We start from the raw sequence: 16,878 nt of genomic DNA on the forward strand, positions 1-16,878 counted from the left end.
TAGGCATCCTTTGCTGACATCGGGCTAGGTTGTTCCTCATTTGTTAACTAATTTATGTAGAGGTGCCTGTCAACCCGTGACTTCTTAAGCTCATGGCCACCCCTCTCTGGTCCAAATCATTTACGGTTTCAATCTAAGGTACTTATGTGCTCGGGACTCATTTTCATCGTACTGAGTTCTCTCCACCTGTGCACATGGCCGCCTTATAAGCCACTTGAGAAAGCTGGCAAGAGAAAGCCAGCATAGCCTCTGCGGGTGCCGGGTGCCCAGCTCTTATGGTGTCATTTGACTCTGGCGCTTAGACAAGGAAGTAACAGTGACAAATCTTTTCAGAACTGCTTATTAGTTGGTTGCATGTATTTGTCATGCAGCTTCTGTGATACAAGTATCATCTTTATATTTGTTACTACTTAACGGAAGAGAAACTTAGTTACATGACCTGTGACCAGATCCCCAGTGTCTGGACTGCTGGTGGAGGCCAGATCTTCTGATCCCAAATTCTATGTCTACATAGGGCAGAGTTTCCCAAACTCTTTCATATCATGCCCTGCAAGGAAAACGGCTATATTTGTACATTATACTGGGCGTAAAAGGGGCTACTTTTGCCAGAGTGCTTTGCCTAGTCACACCAAAGGCTAAGGGGTCCCAAACCTCATACCGGTTGTTACTAGGGCCCCTGCACCCGCTGAGGAGGACCCGGGTGAGCCGGGAAGGCCCCGAGAGAGCAGGGCTTGGAGGGGGTTTGTGTGGGGCCTGCATATAGAAGGTGTGTGGGTTAGCACAAGCGATGTGTGGGGAGCAGCCGCAATCCCAGAGGCTGAGAGGGACGGCCTGGTGACAGCTGAGCAGTGTGCACCAGCGAGGGAATGCCACCCATCGGTGACATCGTGCAGTGTGCCGCGGTTCCCCAAGGCCGGCATTCACTGCATTGTTGCCTATGGGAATGTGGGCCCTGGGTTGCTAGGTCATCTGATTTTTTACTGGATTTTTATATGACATCACCCAATTTTTATGCTGTCTTCCATTGACTCTAAGACATACACACACCTATTCTCATTTTCATAATTATGTAACAAACGGTTTTACGATCAATAGTGCTTCAAAGTTATAACTGACAGCTTTTGATATTCTTTTTTAGGGTGTGTGAGGTATGGGGGGATCTTATCACCTGTGGTCCCGTGGACTTGACCAGCTGTTCAGCTGTGGTGTGCAGGGTGGGAGGGTGTGTGCAGCCCCAGGGACTGAAGCCCCAGGCTGATGCTGCACCTGGCCTGAGACAGTCTGTCTGCCGCTGTTGACCTGGCACCGGGACACCAGGTAGGACGCAGTTCTCAGCTGTGGTTACTTGTCACAACATTTGGGATACTAAACAAACCCAAATGTTGGCTTCATCAGATTGTATTTCCCCGAGTCTCTGGGGTGAGGCATCATGAAGAAGAGAGCCTCTCACTGCCTAGACATTCACGAGCTGCAGGTTTTACCGGGAGGGAGATGCACAGGGTAGTTGGCATTTGGGGACTTGGCACAGTTTTCTGGAGCGGTTGGCTTTTAGCCTCCGAATTGATGCATAAACCAGCCACAGCATTCTTTTCTGAAACTTCTTTTAAACAGAAGATTTCACCATAATAGAAGCCTGTCCAACCCATTGTGTGTGCCTCCATGTGCCTCCGTGTGTGTGTGTGTGTGTATGTGTGTGTGTGTGTGAGAGAGAGAGAGAGAGAGAGAGAGAGAGAGAGTGTGGTGGGGGCAGGGAAAGGCTGGGGGCGCAGTTAACTGCACTCCTGCTTTGAATCTCTCTTCTCTTTTATAAACGTGACTCTGGAGTCCCTTCTCTCTCAATCTTTGAGTGACTGGCTGGAGAAAAAGCATTTCTTTTTTTTTTTTTTTTTTTTTTTTTTGAGCTCTTATCTTTAACGATGCTCTAAAGCTCATTTACATATGCCAGCAAGTTTATATTCATTAACTCATTTAATCCTTATACTCATAGTAACCCTGTGAGGGCGATGGGGATTCTGGGCCCCATTTTACAGAAAGAAGAATCAAAGGCACAGGGAGGAGGTCAGATCACTTGACCACGGTTCTAGGTCCAGTAAGTGGCAAAGCTCAGAGTTGAGTCCAGGCTGTTTTGCCCCAGAGCCCACATTCCCAGAACAACTTTTACAAAGGCCTTTAGGATCAAAAAAGTGTAAGGGGCTCCAGGCTGGCCAGTGTGGGTGGAGGTACCAGAGGGGGCCAGAGAGCAGGGCTGGGGCCAGAGTGAAAGTGTGGTCTTCATTTCGGCCTGAGCTGCAGCACCAAGTCCAGAGGGGTCTTTCAGGCCACGGGAAGGAGTTTGGGTTTTATTTAAATTGTGTTAGGCAGTGCGGTTGGTTGAATCATGACCCCCTCCTGTACAGATATCCGTGTCCCAGTTCCTGGAACCTGTCACTGTGTTACTTACTATACATGGTAACAGTGACTCTGTGGATGTGGTGACATTAAGGCTCATTATCGTGGATTAACCGGGCCCCATGGAATCACAGCGTCCTAAGGAAATGGGAGCAGAAGGACCGACAGAGAGGAGGTGAGAGCAGAGGCGGTGCTGAAATGCTGGCCGCTCGCTGACTTGGGGGCAGCAGGAAGGGGACACAGGCAAGGAAAGCTGGGGGAAGTGAGGGGGCGGTTCTCCTCGGGAGCCTCTGGGGGTGGGGGCTGCGGCCCTGTGCACACCTTGGTTTGGGTCCAGTGAAACCCGTTCTAGCCTTCTGACCTCCAGAACTGTAAGTTAATACAGGTGTGTTGTTTTAAGGCACTGAGTTTGCAGTAACTTCTTGTAGCAGCAGCAGGAAACAAATACAGGCAGCTCTCCGAGGGCTGGGAGCAAGGGCTGAGGTAATTGGTACGTGATTGGAGTGGGACAAGGTCTCCTTGATTCTCTGATTGGTCCATGGGATAGAGTGAGAAGGTGAGAAAAAGAGGGGAGAGGAGAAGGGGAGAGAAGAAAACGGGGGAGAGGAGAGGAGAGGAGAGGAGGACAGGAGAGGAGGGAAAGGAGGAAAGACACGAGTGGAAGCAGGTTGACATATGGTGTTTGCTGCCATACTGTAGTCAGAGGATTGAGGGTCATGGTGGGGATGAGGCTGGCGCCCAGGGCTTGCTGATGGAGGCAGGTGCTCAGAGGCGCCCTGAGAATTAGAGAGCAGGCAGAGGGGGCATGAAGGAGCTCTGGGATGGTCCCAGAGCTAGGAGGAAACCCGGAAGAGAGCAGCACCAGAAAGACCAATTGCCTCAAAAACGAGAGAGAGGACCTCTGATTGAGGCTGCCAGAGGTCAGTAAGGCTGAGGACAGAGAACTGACCATGGGATTGGGCAAGATGTAGAAGGTGAGATGTGTCAGCATGAGTGGCACCAAGCACTGGCTGACGTCTCCCTCCAGACGGAGTTCGTCTTATTCACTGTGGTACAGGGCCCGCCATTGAGAACACGCTCTGCAAATATGTGCAGGAATGAATGATTGCATTTTAAAGAGGAGTGGGAAAATCATTCTTAGCTGGGCCTCCAGAAGCTTCGTGGAGTTAAAGGAATTGGGTTGGGTCTTGAGAGACGGGCGGGTTTGATTGGTGTGGAGGCAGTGGCTGGAGCCCCAGGAGGAGAAGAGGTGAGACGAGATCAGATGGCCCGTGGAGCTCCTCACCTGTGCCTGGCACTCAGAGCTCACCTTGGGGCCCGAGGGGGCTTTGCTCAAGAAGGAACTAACAGTCACTCATGGAGAGGGTAGTTCAGGAAGCCCAAAAGAGTATCTGCTGGTTGCCTGACCAGATGGTGGCACAGTATATAGAACATCAGCCTGGGACACTGAGGTCTCAGGTTCAAAACCCTGAGGTCCCTGGCTTGAGCGTGGGATCATAGACATAACCCCTTGGCCGCTGGCTTGGGCTCAAGGTTGCTGGTGTGAGCAAGAGGTCACTGGTGCAGCTGGAGCAAGTATGAAAAAGCAATTAATGAACAACTGAAGTGCTGCAACTATGAGTTGATGCTTTTCATCTCTCTCCCTTCCTGTCTGTGTATCTATTGGTCTGCCTCTCTCACAAAAAAAAAAAAAAAGAAAAAAAAGAAAAAGAAAAAAGAATATCTGCTGGCTAAGTCAGATCATACCCAAACAGAACCTGCCAGACACCCTTTGAGATGAATTATCATGAAGACGCTAATTAATACACTATTTTATTTACTGAAAACTGACTCAGTGTTGTTACCCTAGGTAGTACATGCAAGAGCCAAATTATTTGCAGGAACGATCAAAGACAAGTTTTCCTCACATTGACACTTTTATTTCTTTAAGAAAACCTCAGTACCTGGGCACTGTAATTTTGGCCCTTGGTGGTAGATCTTGTTGGGGAGAATGGTGGTGAGAAGTTGGTGGAGAGGGAACCGATAGCCAGAAAGCAACGGGCTTTGAGATCAGGAGCAAGCAGCATTTTCAATGACTCATTTTAAGGGTGACATTAATGGTTAACACTATTGGAATAAAATCTCTGAAGAGGTGGTTAGTTTTCAAAGAAGCACAGCAAGTCTGCAAGAAACCACACCCATAGCTCCTTCTCTGGATGGATACACACCTTTTTATCAGCTTCCACTCAAAGCCTGGAGTTTCAGGTATCCAGAAAGCTTTGCTGTCCCTGCTCAGCACAGTGTTGAAAGACCAATAATTGCAGCTTCTGTCTGAGAGTACAGACACCCTCTGGCCAACACAGATAGATGGATAGCTAGGGAGACCTCCCCAGGAGTGACTCTGGAACTAATAAGCTAACAAGGCATGTAATTAGATTAATACACGTGATCTAAGAGCAGACGATGTGCTTTTTAGGACAGTGGATCTAAAGGAGCTGCAAAGAAAGCATTGCATTGAGGAGTTCCAGTTATTATTCCTGTTAGAAATATTCAGAATACTTGCAGTGTGAGAGGAAAGAACCTTTTCCAGCGGCCATGGCCAGTGTGTGGTTAGTATCGGCCTGGGGATGGATAGTGGTGAGCAGAGATGGTACCTTCTTCACCACTTAGTTCCAGCGGCCATGGCCAGTGTGTGGTTAGTATCGGCCTGGGGATGGATAGTGGTGAGCAGAGACGGTACCTTCTTCACACTTAGTTCCTGCCCAGGTACCTGGGACCGATGCTGCTGTGTGATTTCTCTCTGTTGTGGAAAGAATTTTTTCCCCCTTCCTAGAGCAGTGAGAGGTTCCCACATTACTTTCTTGGCATTCCTAGTGACCAGGTCTGCCCTAACCTAATAGGCTAGTTATTTTTGGAAAGATCTCCTCTAGCTGCCCTCTTTTCCTCCCTCAGCTCATTGGGAGAGAAAGAAATTGCCCGTTCTAGGCGTGCCAACCCCACTCCGTCTCTCCAGGTGCAGACTTCTGCAGTGCAGAGCCCCCAGGCCCTCCTAGTACTGAGCATTGCCCCTCGGCTCTGACCACTGGGACTCCAATAAGGCAGATTTTACCTCCCGTCCTCCCCTCATTCCCTAGTTCTCATTCATTCCTTCGCCTCTGTCTGAGATGTAGTGCTGCCTTCTTGGTCCCCAAGAGCCAAATTTGTGCAGTTTCTAGGGTAAGATATTGCCGCAGCCACTGAAGTAATTTCTCATTGAGAGCCTTTGACAGTTGGCTAATTAATATGATTTTGGTCACTGCAGCCTGTGTTGAAGTTGAACCAATTTCCCAGGGGTGGAGAGCCAGACATTAATCCACTAAACCAACTAAATTACTTGCATGTGAGAGGGAAGACGATTTCATCAGGAGCATTTTTTTCTGTGGTTTGACATCGAGCTTTGCAGGTGGTGGGTTTTGAGGAGCATTTTCTGGTCCAATGAGAGGGGAGCCCAGATTCCAGAGAGAAAAGTTATGTAATTAGGACTACCCAAGTTAAACACATGCTTGAACTGTTTGCAGGTAGCCAGCGCTGTTTTCTATCAGGCGGAAGACAGTCTTACCCCGAAGGGTGGCGCCTTCTGCTTCTCTGCCACGACTGCCGTTGCCCACAAACCATGGGAGCTTACCTTCGAAACATTAGTTGTTCACCCTAGTAATTGCTCCATCCTCTAATTTAATGAAAACCTATTAAACCGAAACAATAATTAAAATGAGACATCATCTCTGTAGGAGGTTTGCATATTAAAATCATTTCAGTGTGCATTCCCATGCAGGCAGATTTTCATTCTTGAAACATGACATTTGAGGCAACATGTAAAAATGATTTATAATGAATAATCGTACGTTAGAGAGCTTGGCGGTTAATGGGATACCCTACTGTTTATTATTGAATTTGAGTCGATGGGCAAGGTCAAGGCCAAATACAACATTTAAAATATCTCTTTCATGCCCGAGAATTAGGACTGTGCACAAAAGGGAATTAATTATAATTAGGTCATCCCGCTGCTTCAGAGGTTTTAATCAGGCTAGATATTATACGTCAATACATGGATGAGTTTAGGGTCCTGGAGGAGGGGTGTCCCTGAGGTAGGGGAGACCTGGCATTGGAGTGGAAGAGACTGGACAGGTTCAATGGCTATTTCTTGTTTAAGGATAAGGGAAGACATGCAGAAATATACTGTATAAAAAGAGCTGCAAAATTTGAGTCAGAAGGTATGTTTCTGCTACTTGTTGGAGGTGCTCTTGGGCAAGTCATTTATTTTCTCTGAGCCAGAGATTTCTTATCTTTAAAGGGAGGCTATTCACACCTGCCCGCTGGGTTACTATGACCAGGAAATGTCACTCTGTGTGAGAACACATCGGCAAATGTTAAAGTTCACACTAGGGTATAGATTTCTGAGCCTCCTTTGCAAAGCTTCTCAGAAATGTCCTGAGAGAGGCTGGGGGAGGGGAAGTAGTTATTGGGCACCAGCTGTGTACTGGTCATGTTCCACATACCCTTTCATTACTCCTTGCCGAACCCTACAAGGCGGGTGGTATTACGACTATGTTAAGAGGAGGCTACCTAAGAGTGCAGGAAGGAAGCTTAAGTTACCCACGGTCTCCCAGAGTTCATATGGCGGTGAGGTGTTCAAACACAGGTCGGGCTGAGACAGATGGGCAGGGCTGAGAGGTAGTGATGCATCTGCTCTCTTAGCAACTTTCAGATACTCAATACAGCGTTGTTAACTCCAGGCACCATGTTAGACCTGACATCCCCAACACTTATGTGTCTCATAGCTGGGCATTTGTACCTGTGCGATGCAGTCTTCATCATATTGAATCTTTTCAGCAGCCTTTTGCTTTTTGTTCCCCTGCCCTGTGACTCAGGTAGACCGGCGCCTGGCTTGGTGCTCGCTCTTTATTCACAGGCGGCCAGCTGACAGAGGATGCAGGGTTGAGGATTAAAGGGGAGACTTGATCGCTGGTGGGTGGCAGTGCAAGTGTTGGGAGGCAGCCTAGAGAGACTGAGCGGTTACCGTTTGCTAATTTCTTAGTGATGGGGAAGTGTTGATTTTCCCATACTGCATTTCACTTGTGTCTAAGAAGAGCTCAACTGCCTCGCCACGCCTGTCTAATTAGTGAAGTTATGGGGCGCCAGAATCTCCTTTGATTGAGTCACATAGTAATTACAAAAAATATTGATTAATATTATGTGTCACAGGATTCCTTAGCGTTAGTCCCCTAATGGAGGAATTGGGGGTGCTCAGCCGGCTTTATTATTCCTTAGGCAGCTCATTATTTTAACGTGTTTTTTCCTCAACCAGTTGGGGTTATAGTTGCGTGCCTTTGGTAAACCTCTTTTGCTATATTGTGTTCCCGACTTTGGAGTCAAGCTGTATTAGTTACGAATGCAATATATATACCTCTGGTGAAGCGCCGCCTCGTTCCAGGTGGCGTGCAGTGTGGGGGGACGTACTGGTCACCCATTCCTCAGGGAATTTCCAGTCCCGTGGCCATGGTGGCCATTCATAAAATGATTACATCCACGAAACCTTGATGATTATGAAAATATAATGAAAAAGTTTGGAAAACCCCGAGCCGTGGTCAGAGAAAGCTGGCCCGAAGGGGTTACAATTAAGCGGGCACCCAAAGGAGAGGGAAGGAAGAGAGAGGCCGCTGCAGATGCGGCTGCACCAGGGTGGGAGGAACACGGCCCTGGGAAGAAGGGGGAGGGTGGCTTGTGTGGCTGGAGCGTGGGAACACAAGGGGGCTGGGCACGCGGAGAGACGAGAGGATGAGAACCCGGGTGGGGCGCCAGGTCAGTGCCAGGCGGTGTCGCAGGAAAGTCAGCGTTGTCTCCCTTCACTTGCCGTAAGCCTGGGTAAGCCATAAAAACTTCTCGGGGTCTCCGTTTCTTCACCTGTAAAATGGGGGGATGTTGATACATATTTAGCCCATAGAGGTTGTAATAAATGTTTCGTAAGTGAATATAGTGTATTGGGCACTGGGTATATATAATGGTGATTTATTCCTTTCTCATGCCTCGGGCACAGAGATGACACACACTGGGGACTAGCAGAGGCAGCACAGGGAGGACTGCAGTGGGTGGGACTGGCCCACCATGTTGGACTCTCAGCACCATGGCCTCCTAGCCCAGTGTCTTTCAGAAAATTACTTAAATTCTGTAAGCCTTAATTAGCTCTTTTTTTTTTTTGTCTATAAAATAGGAAAAATAATAAAGTACTGTGAGTGAGATGATATGTGCAAAGCAGTTAGCCTTGCACTTGGTACCATAACAAGCCACACACATTTGAATTTTATCATTCTGGCCGCTGGAGCTAATGGAGGTTCAATGGGATGTTATTGTGAACTTGTTAGTGGAGCTAGGAAGTGCTGCACATTAAGTGGGAGTCTCCTGGTGGCGCCTCCCCCTACTTTCTAATTGTGATTTATGCTTCTTTGAAAGCTGCTTGGATCAATAACATCTGACATTCTCAATGAAGGGCTGCAGGACTTAACAGTGGGACACATGTCCCCCTCCTTCCTGACAATAGGATTTGTCCCATGAACTGTTGGCAGTTCTGAATGGGCATATTTCTTCTGTATTCAGGAATGAAAAGCCAACAGCTATTTCAAATGAACAAATGTTGCTTTACCCTTTGGGGCCAGTCTTCGCATGAGTATACTATACTAGGGACTCAGGCTAGAAGCACGTGCCATGCCCTGTGTCAGGATTCTGCTGTGTGTTGAGGTGCTTGCTGTTAATGTGTTATAATTACTAAGATGTCGCCTGAATTCTCCATCAGTCAAGGGTGAGGCAGGCTGCCCTGGTGTGTTTGTTTAGTCATGTTTCTGGCTGCTGCTGTTCCCTCCCTTCCTTCCTTCCTTCCTTCCTTCCTTCCTTCCTTCCTTCCTTCCTTCCTTCCTTCCTTCCTTCCTCCCATCCTTCCTTCCTTCCTCCCATCCTTCCTTCCTTTCTTCCCTTCTTCTCTCCTCCCCCCCCCCTTCCCTCCCTCCCTTCCCTCCTTCCCTCCTTCCCTCCTTCCCTCTTTTCTTCCCTCCCTTCTTCCCTCCCTCCCTTCCTTCCTTGTGACACTTTAATTATTCATTGGTTGCTTTCTCATATGTGCCTTGACCTGGGGCAGGGCTCCAGCTGAGCCAGTGATCTCTTGCTCAAGCCAGCGACTTTGGGCTTCCAGCCAGCAAACATATCTATGATCCCATGCTCAGGCCTGCAACCCTGCACTCAAGGTGGTGAGCCCATGCTCAAGCCAGATGAGCCCATGCTCAAGGCTGCCGCTTTGGGGTTTTGAACCTGGGTCCTCAGTGTCATTATCCCAGGCTGGCACTCTATCCACTGAGCCACTACCTGGTCAGGTCAGTTGCTGCTGTTTTTGCTTGTTTAATTCACCAACTGTTAGTGTGTCCCCTTCAGTAGGTGCTTTCCTGCTGGACTTTTAGTGAGAGATACTTGCAGGGAAAGAAAAAGGCAAAGGTAATGGGAAACAAGTGGGTGTTCACATTTGCACAGCGATCCTGTGACAAATGCCCTCTTCTCCTTCTCTCTCCTACTTGGTAAATGCTTATTCATCTTTTTTGACTCAAGTTCAAAGATACATTCTCCATCGATGTCATTTCCTGCCCACATGAGTCCACTCCTTCCTTTGTGCATTGCCCTACGTTACCTGTTGTCCCTAGGTGACTGTATTGCATATAGAGCTATCCTCGAAGGCAGAAATTCTTTTTATTTTCCTCTCCCTGGTGCTCAGTACAGTGCCTGGCACAAAGCAAACACAGGTGTTTATTTGCTGACAGTGAAAATCCCCACACTTCTCACCCTAGGAGTCAGGGAAAAGGGAAAAGGGAAATGAAGTTGCTTATATATTAGAGAGAGTGTGAGTACCATTATTTAATTTCTCCTCGTCTCTACTCTCTAATCTCCTCCCTTCTTCAACACTTTTTTACTGATGCATAATCATCACAGTAGCTTCTTTAGTGTTTCTTTAAAAATGACTAGGTAGAGCTGGTCCATCCTAGGAAAGAGAAAGCACTCAACCCTTGCTGCTGAGTTAGCACTTCTTAACTAGATTATGCAAAACCTCTGAGTATTTGGAACTACATTCTTTTTATTTTCTTTTTAGAAATGTAAACTGTTCACCCTAAGTGGTGGTTATGTGGGGAAATTACTATGATGGTACGGTAGCCTTCAAGTGCAGCCCCGGAGGTCACAAAACAGAAAGGCTCACAAACAGATGCTTGGATCACATGCTTGCTAAATCAATTGAAAGTTTCCAGGAGGAAGCAAGGGAAAGAGATGGAGTAGGATGATGCCCTTAGTATAGGGTATGAGTGGAGGAAGATAGGAGGCCCCACTGGATTCCTGGGTTATTTGTTGTCACATATTCAGTCTCTCTCTCTGTCCTATCAGTCTTGTAGCTGATGCTGTAGTTATATGAACTGGAGCTGGAGCCAAGGTTATAAAAAAAGGGGGTACAGTACAGATAGCAATTTACTTTCTGAATTAAAAGAAATCTGTTCCCATCCACCTAAGATAAACCACATACCAGAAAAGCATTTCTGAGTACTGGTTCATAGGCTGTGTAAGGCCAGAGGCCCCTTGTTGGGCAAATGAGTTTGTAAAATATGGTTTTTGTTTGCTCACTTTTGTTGTTAGAAATGGCACTGGGCAGCAGCGCCAGGTATGTGATCGGTGAGATTGCTAATTACCTTCCTGCTTGGGAAAGGCCATTGTTATGCTAATGTTGCTGGAAGAGGGGTTTTCACACCAAGAAAAGTTTGTGAAGAAGCAGAGGAGAAAGAGAAGGAAGCCAAGATGGCAGGGTGCTGAAGGAGAAGCCAGTTTATGCAGAGAGGAGAAAGTAGAAAGTGTGCAGATGGGGAACCAGAGGTGACTGAAACTGGTGGAGGCCTTTGATTCTAGGAACAACCAGAGAAGATTCTCCTGGTTGTGGAACTGGAGAATGTGTTAGGGTTTTAGAGCCCTGTGTGTGTTTACCCACCTGCCGGTGCGAGGCTAGAATAAAGGAATGGCCTATCATCTTTTGGCTCCACTGTTTCTTTACCATCTGCCCAAATCTAATGGGAACCTGCATGTGAATGGCCATGATGGCAGCAACTACTGGCCTTACACCACTGCTGTTGTGGCCATGCAGGTTCTTATTGGATTCAGGCAGATGGTAAAGAAATTGTGGAGCCAAAAAATGGTGGGTCATTTCTTTATTAAAGTCTTGCACTAGCTGATGAGCAAACAGGCAGAGAAAACACTTCCCTTTCATTCAGGGCTCCCAAAGCCCTGATGCATTCTCCAGTTCCACAACCAGGAGAATCTTCTCTGGCTCCTCCTAGAATCAAAGGCCCTACCAGTCTCAGTGGAGCTTGCTAAGCCTCTCAGCTCTGGTTCCCCATGCATACCTTCTTCTCTTCTGCAAAACTGGGCTTCTTCTTCAACATTCTGCATTCTCTCTGCTCTCCTTGCAAAACTAGCTGGGCCCACAAAGACCCCTCTGCCAGCAAACATGAACAAAACGATGGCCCCTCCCAAGCAGGAATGCAATCTGCAATTTGCAGTCAACTGCCCTGCTCTGAGGGCAAGCACACACGGGGCTGCCCAGCATCATTTTTTATCAATAAAAGTGAGCAGACTCAAAAAATGCAAATTTTACAAATTGATTTGCTCAACAGGTTGCAACTGACTGGGTCAGCTTATGGGATCTGTAGGGAGAAAATAAAGAAAAAAAAGGGTGGGGTTCAGCAGATGGGAGGTGCCTGGAGCCTATGTGCTTTCTCTATTAGGGAGACTTGGGTGAGTACATCTGCCTACAGCTGTAGTTCACCAGTTAATTCGGGGATCAGTGATGGGTTTTATTTAGCATCTCTCAGAGAGTACATGTGAGGCCACAATGGGAATGGAATGGGTGTCAGAGATGGGTGTTGGATTTAGGGATGACATAGCTGTCATTCTGAAGGTGGCATAATTTGTACGTTATGACTCGGTCCTCCCACCCCTTTCTATTTATAAGTAACACTCTTATTCAGTCCTTTTTATCTGTGTTCAACACACTTACGTTCCATTTATTCCGTCTCTGTTTAACACGTTTCACAGGTTTCTAACTTGCTATCTATATTTAACATGTCCTGTGAGCTTTATCCATCCTGCTTGTTTTTCTTGTTCTCTTTAGCAGAATTGAATATTTAAGCTACAGCAAACATGCATCAGAGTGGGTGAATATGGAAGTATAATGCTCACTATAGGTTCTCAGTTGGTTGCTCTTTTAACTCCAGGAAAAAAGCAGGCTACTGCAAAGTAGGCGAAGTATCACTATTTTCAGTAATTGACAACTTTAGATTTATGTTGATCTGGAAAATCAGTAGAGGAGAAAAATTGTAAAATCTGAGTGTTATAATAGGTGGGAAAATACGCTCAGTACCCTATTTTGCCATGCAGGGTTAAAGTGATTAGCAAACAAATGGTGAGACTAGGCAAGAACTTGGGAGACCATGGCGGTTCGTCCTCTCAGCCGGTGTGGAGGGTGAGGCTAGGGAGGTGACTTGTCTTCCGCTCGGGGCGCAGTGAGGTGTCTGCTCACCTCAGAGTAGTCTTCAGTCCCTGACACCTGGTTCAGTTTTCTTGCCTCTTTATTGTAAGAAGAAGTGGGATTACTTTCCTGTGTTCTTTTAGTGGCTGAATTATGGTAAACATTTACTCCAAAGGTTTTCCCGAAAATGAGACTGCAATAAAGTCTCAATGTATCAAAATAGATGTTTTTTACATTTCACTCTGGTGAGTGCTAATGGAGTCTTTACTTCAATGTGCCAATCATTTACAAAGAGAAATAAGAAAAGCTGGCAAAAGAAATACTCTATGTTCTAGGAGGGTCGGGTGAGCAGAAGTGTGCTGGGGTTGGATTAAACCGCCAAGTTGGGGGGTATCCTGTAAAGACGAGGGGCTGCATCGGCACTGAATATCATTCTCTTTAGTTCTGTAGCTGCTGGCACTTGCGAAGTACCCATTTATCTCCTAGTTTTCCAAACCATATCCCTATAATTTGACTAATATTTGAGGTTACTTGAAGTAACTATATATTCAGTAAATCACAAGAATAAATGGGAAATGCATTAATTCAATAAGTCTTCATTAGATACCTGTTTTTCTGCCAGATATTAGGAACTATAGCTACAACAACGAATAAATAAACATGCCTGCCCCTATGGAGCTTACCGTCTAGTGGGGAAAGAAAAAAGATGCTGTAAGAAACAGGAAATCAGATTATGATATAAGGAAATAATAAACCAATCACAATACCTATGATGAGTGATATGGAGAGAATAACCAGAGTGTGTTAAACATTTATGGAGAGCGGGCTTCAGAGGAACTGACCGAGACGTTGTGTGTATAGTGAGAGCTGAAGGGGGAGGAGCTGAAGGGGGAGGGGCCAGGCCTGCACACGGTGGGAGGAGAGCACTGGGCGGAGGGAGAGGACAAAGACCCTGAGGGAGGAGTGGGCTCGGGGAGCGTCTCCACAACCAAGAAGAGTATGATGTTGAGTGGGGGAGGTAGGCAAGGGCCAATTTGCATGTTACCATGTAGGACATGCTAAAGAGCCTAGATTTTATCCCGGGAGCAAATGGAAACCATTCGATGGTTTTTAGCAGGTAGCTGAAATGATTCTGAGTTATACATTTTAAGAGAGCTCTTTGGCTGCTGTGCAGAGAGTGGAGAAGAGAAGGTTTTATGGAAGCAGGGATACAGTTAGGGAGCTGTTGGGGGTGTCCTAGGGAGAGGTGATGGCAGGGTGGACTAGAGTTTGAAGCGTAGATTTGGGAAGAAGTAGACAGATTCCAGACACAGGAGTCCTCAGGATTTGCTCTTGGATTTGATATAGGGTAGAGGAAAGGGAAGAATCAAGGACAATTATTATTATTATTATTATTATTATTGGCTTGAGAAACTGGGTGGTTCCATTCACTAAAACTGGGAACTTAAGGAGAAAGTTCTTTTAGAGGGTTGGGGTAGAGAACAAGACCGCCGTTGTGACCATATTCAATTTGAAATGCTTATTAGACATTCATATGGAGACACTAAGAAGACTACTGAATATATGACTCTGTTGCTCAGAGGAGAGGTTGAGGTTGCGGATGTAAATTTGGGGGTCATTGGTCATAGGGCTGGATGCTGTCACCTGGGAAGAATTGAGTGCGGGATGAGAACACCCATAATCCATATGGTGTTTACACCTCTCTTCCCAGCATACATTGCTCATCCATTCTGGCCCTCTTTTCCCTGGGCCCAAGCTTCAGAGTTCTCTGAGCTCCCTAAGGAGTGATTGGCACTGATCTACTGCCAATCAGTGGATTCCTAACTGGTGACTAAAGAAGGAAATAGTAGAAAGGAAAAAAAAACAAAAAAGTAAACATCTAAGTTAACCTCAAGAGCCAAATGTTTTTTTGGCACTGAATTCCGGCTGAAATTTATCATGAAGATCTTTATCTAGCAGTGGTGATAAAAAGAATGCTAGCAAGCATCTGCTTATGACTTGTAGTTTACAAAGTGATTTGTTCATACAATTAAGAGGTTTTGAACATCATCCTGGACAATCTTTGGCTGGATTTTGTAGAAGGAATAGAAGTGTTCTCTAAGGGGCTCTCTCTTATCTCAGCCCTTGACCAAAGCTGACCGCATGCCACTTAACAGTATGGTAGCGAAGGCCTTCTTTTGGACAGAAAAGCAGATGTTGTCCAGGTGAGTTTATACTGGTAGAGTGATCTTCCTGGATTGGGTGCCTCCATGGGAGAAGACCAGCCGTCATGCCATTTCATAGCCGGACTTCTGCAGATGGTAGACTGTGGCGTTCCTTTCTGTGCTGCAAACGGAAAACAGCCACTGGTGGAATGATGGGAGGTTAAGCTCAAACCCTGAGAAATCACCTTGTCCACACCCTCGTTTTGCAGATGAAAAGGCTGAGGCCCAGAATTCAAGATTCATTTTTACTTTTTGTTAAAAGCCTATCTTTAGGAGAAGGTTCTTTAGGGTCCATGCACCTGGCTGATGTTGCTTGGGCAATGCAACCTTTGAAGTTCCTTGTTCTTCCAAGGCTCCTCCTGCAGCCCTGGTGAAATAACCAAGTAGTTATACAGTCAGGGGATGCGATCCAGGAATGAGAGAAATCCCACCAAACCCGTCTTGGGTGTTCATTTGTCATTCTCTGCGGAGTTTTCTCTGACGTGTCTCCCTACGTACCCACTTTCCGATGTCAGGAAGTGTAGTGTAAAATGAGGAGATAACGCCCAGTTTATGGTGATGGGGGTGAGTCTGAGTGTGAATGGTGAATGCATCTCATTGTGCGGATGCTGCAGAGAGGGAGTCCCGGCCGGGAGCAGGATTAGCTGGACTCCACATCTCCAGGCCTGCTGCACTGGCCTGAGCTTTCATTAATATTCCAGGAGGAAACTCATCCACTGCCTGTTTACAGAGAAATACCGGGCATGTGCAGGATCATGAATATTGTTAGCGCTAAAAAAAATCTTTGCAGGGTATAAAACAGGGACAGTTTTGCCTTGATGTGTTGTGGAGGACACAGAGCCCATGGGACAAGTGAAATTGGAGCTTTTGGAGTTGGCATTGGGATCCTGTTGGACTCAGATTCTCTGAAGCTAGGACCCTGTTTATGAGACCACTTCTCACCGTATTTACAGCAACTTCATCTGCTTGCAGCAGGCTGGATTGCTCAGTGTCCTGTCAGAGCTTCCGTGAGAAAATCACTGGTCAATTGTGAGCTTGTCAAAGTGACAAGTGGGCACGGTGGCAGAGATGGCAATTCTGGGTATTGCCTTGAATGAATGCAGCTGCCTGGAGTGGGTGGATGGTGTCTGAAAATGAAAAGTATTGACAAGAGGGGAAAATGAAAAATACACCCTGGGTCCTTTGGCCATGGCGTTTCTCACTGTGCCTCTTCTCTCCTCTTCCTTCTGCTATTCCCTGTCCTCTTCTTCCTTGTGTATTCCCCCCTCCCCCTTCTCCTTCTCCTGGCCTCTCCTCTTTCCCCCTGTTTCTCCTGCTCTTCCTTCTTGACTCCTAGATCTAGAGAGAGAGATCCACGCAGCCCCTCATGTGAGTGAGAAGTTAATCCAGCTGTTCCGGAATAAGAGCGACTTCACCTTTTTGGCTACAGTACAGCAAAAGCCATCGACTACGGGGGTGATACTGTCCATTCGAGAACTGGAGCACAGGTAAGAAAGCTCCACTCTCGAAAATATACTTAGAAAACTAATGGGCTACATGGAATGCCGTGGAATTTAGATAGAACGTTCAGCCAGCTGAGGCCTGGTTTCTGTTGAACACATCAGTCAGTTTACTTTGCATTAAGAATTACTTTGGACCAGGTGGCTTTCTTATTTATGCTCCAAGGGCCACTCACGAGTGTCTTTCTGACCTATCTTCTATCTTCTGGTAGGCTTTGCTCATATGAAACCA

General features: G+C 46.7%; 1 protein-coding gene across 2 annotated transcripts in view; it reads left to right on the plus strand.

Moving 5' to 3' along the window:
• The window catches only part of NELL1 (neural EGFL like 1), an 854,093-nt gene that overhangs the window by 55,624 nt on the left and 781,591 nt on the right, over positions 1-16,878 (plus strand). For both annotated transcript variants that reach the window (XM_066251133.1, XM_066251134.1), the window contains exon 3: positions 16,484-16,634. In XM_066251133.1, coding sequence (XP_066107230.1) covers positions 16,484-16,634 — 151 coding nt within the window. The remainder of the gene's footprint in view (positions 1-16,483; positions 16,635-16,878) is intronic.

Source organism: Saccopteryx bilineata, chromosome 1 (assembly GCF_036850765.1).
Source record: "Saccopteryx bilineata isolate mSacBil1 chromosome 1, mSacBil1_pri_phased_curated, whole genome shotgun sequence".
NCBI lineage: Eukaryota > Metazoa > Chordata > Mammalia > Chiroptera > Emballonuridae > Saccopteryx > Saccopteryx bilineata.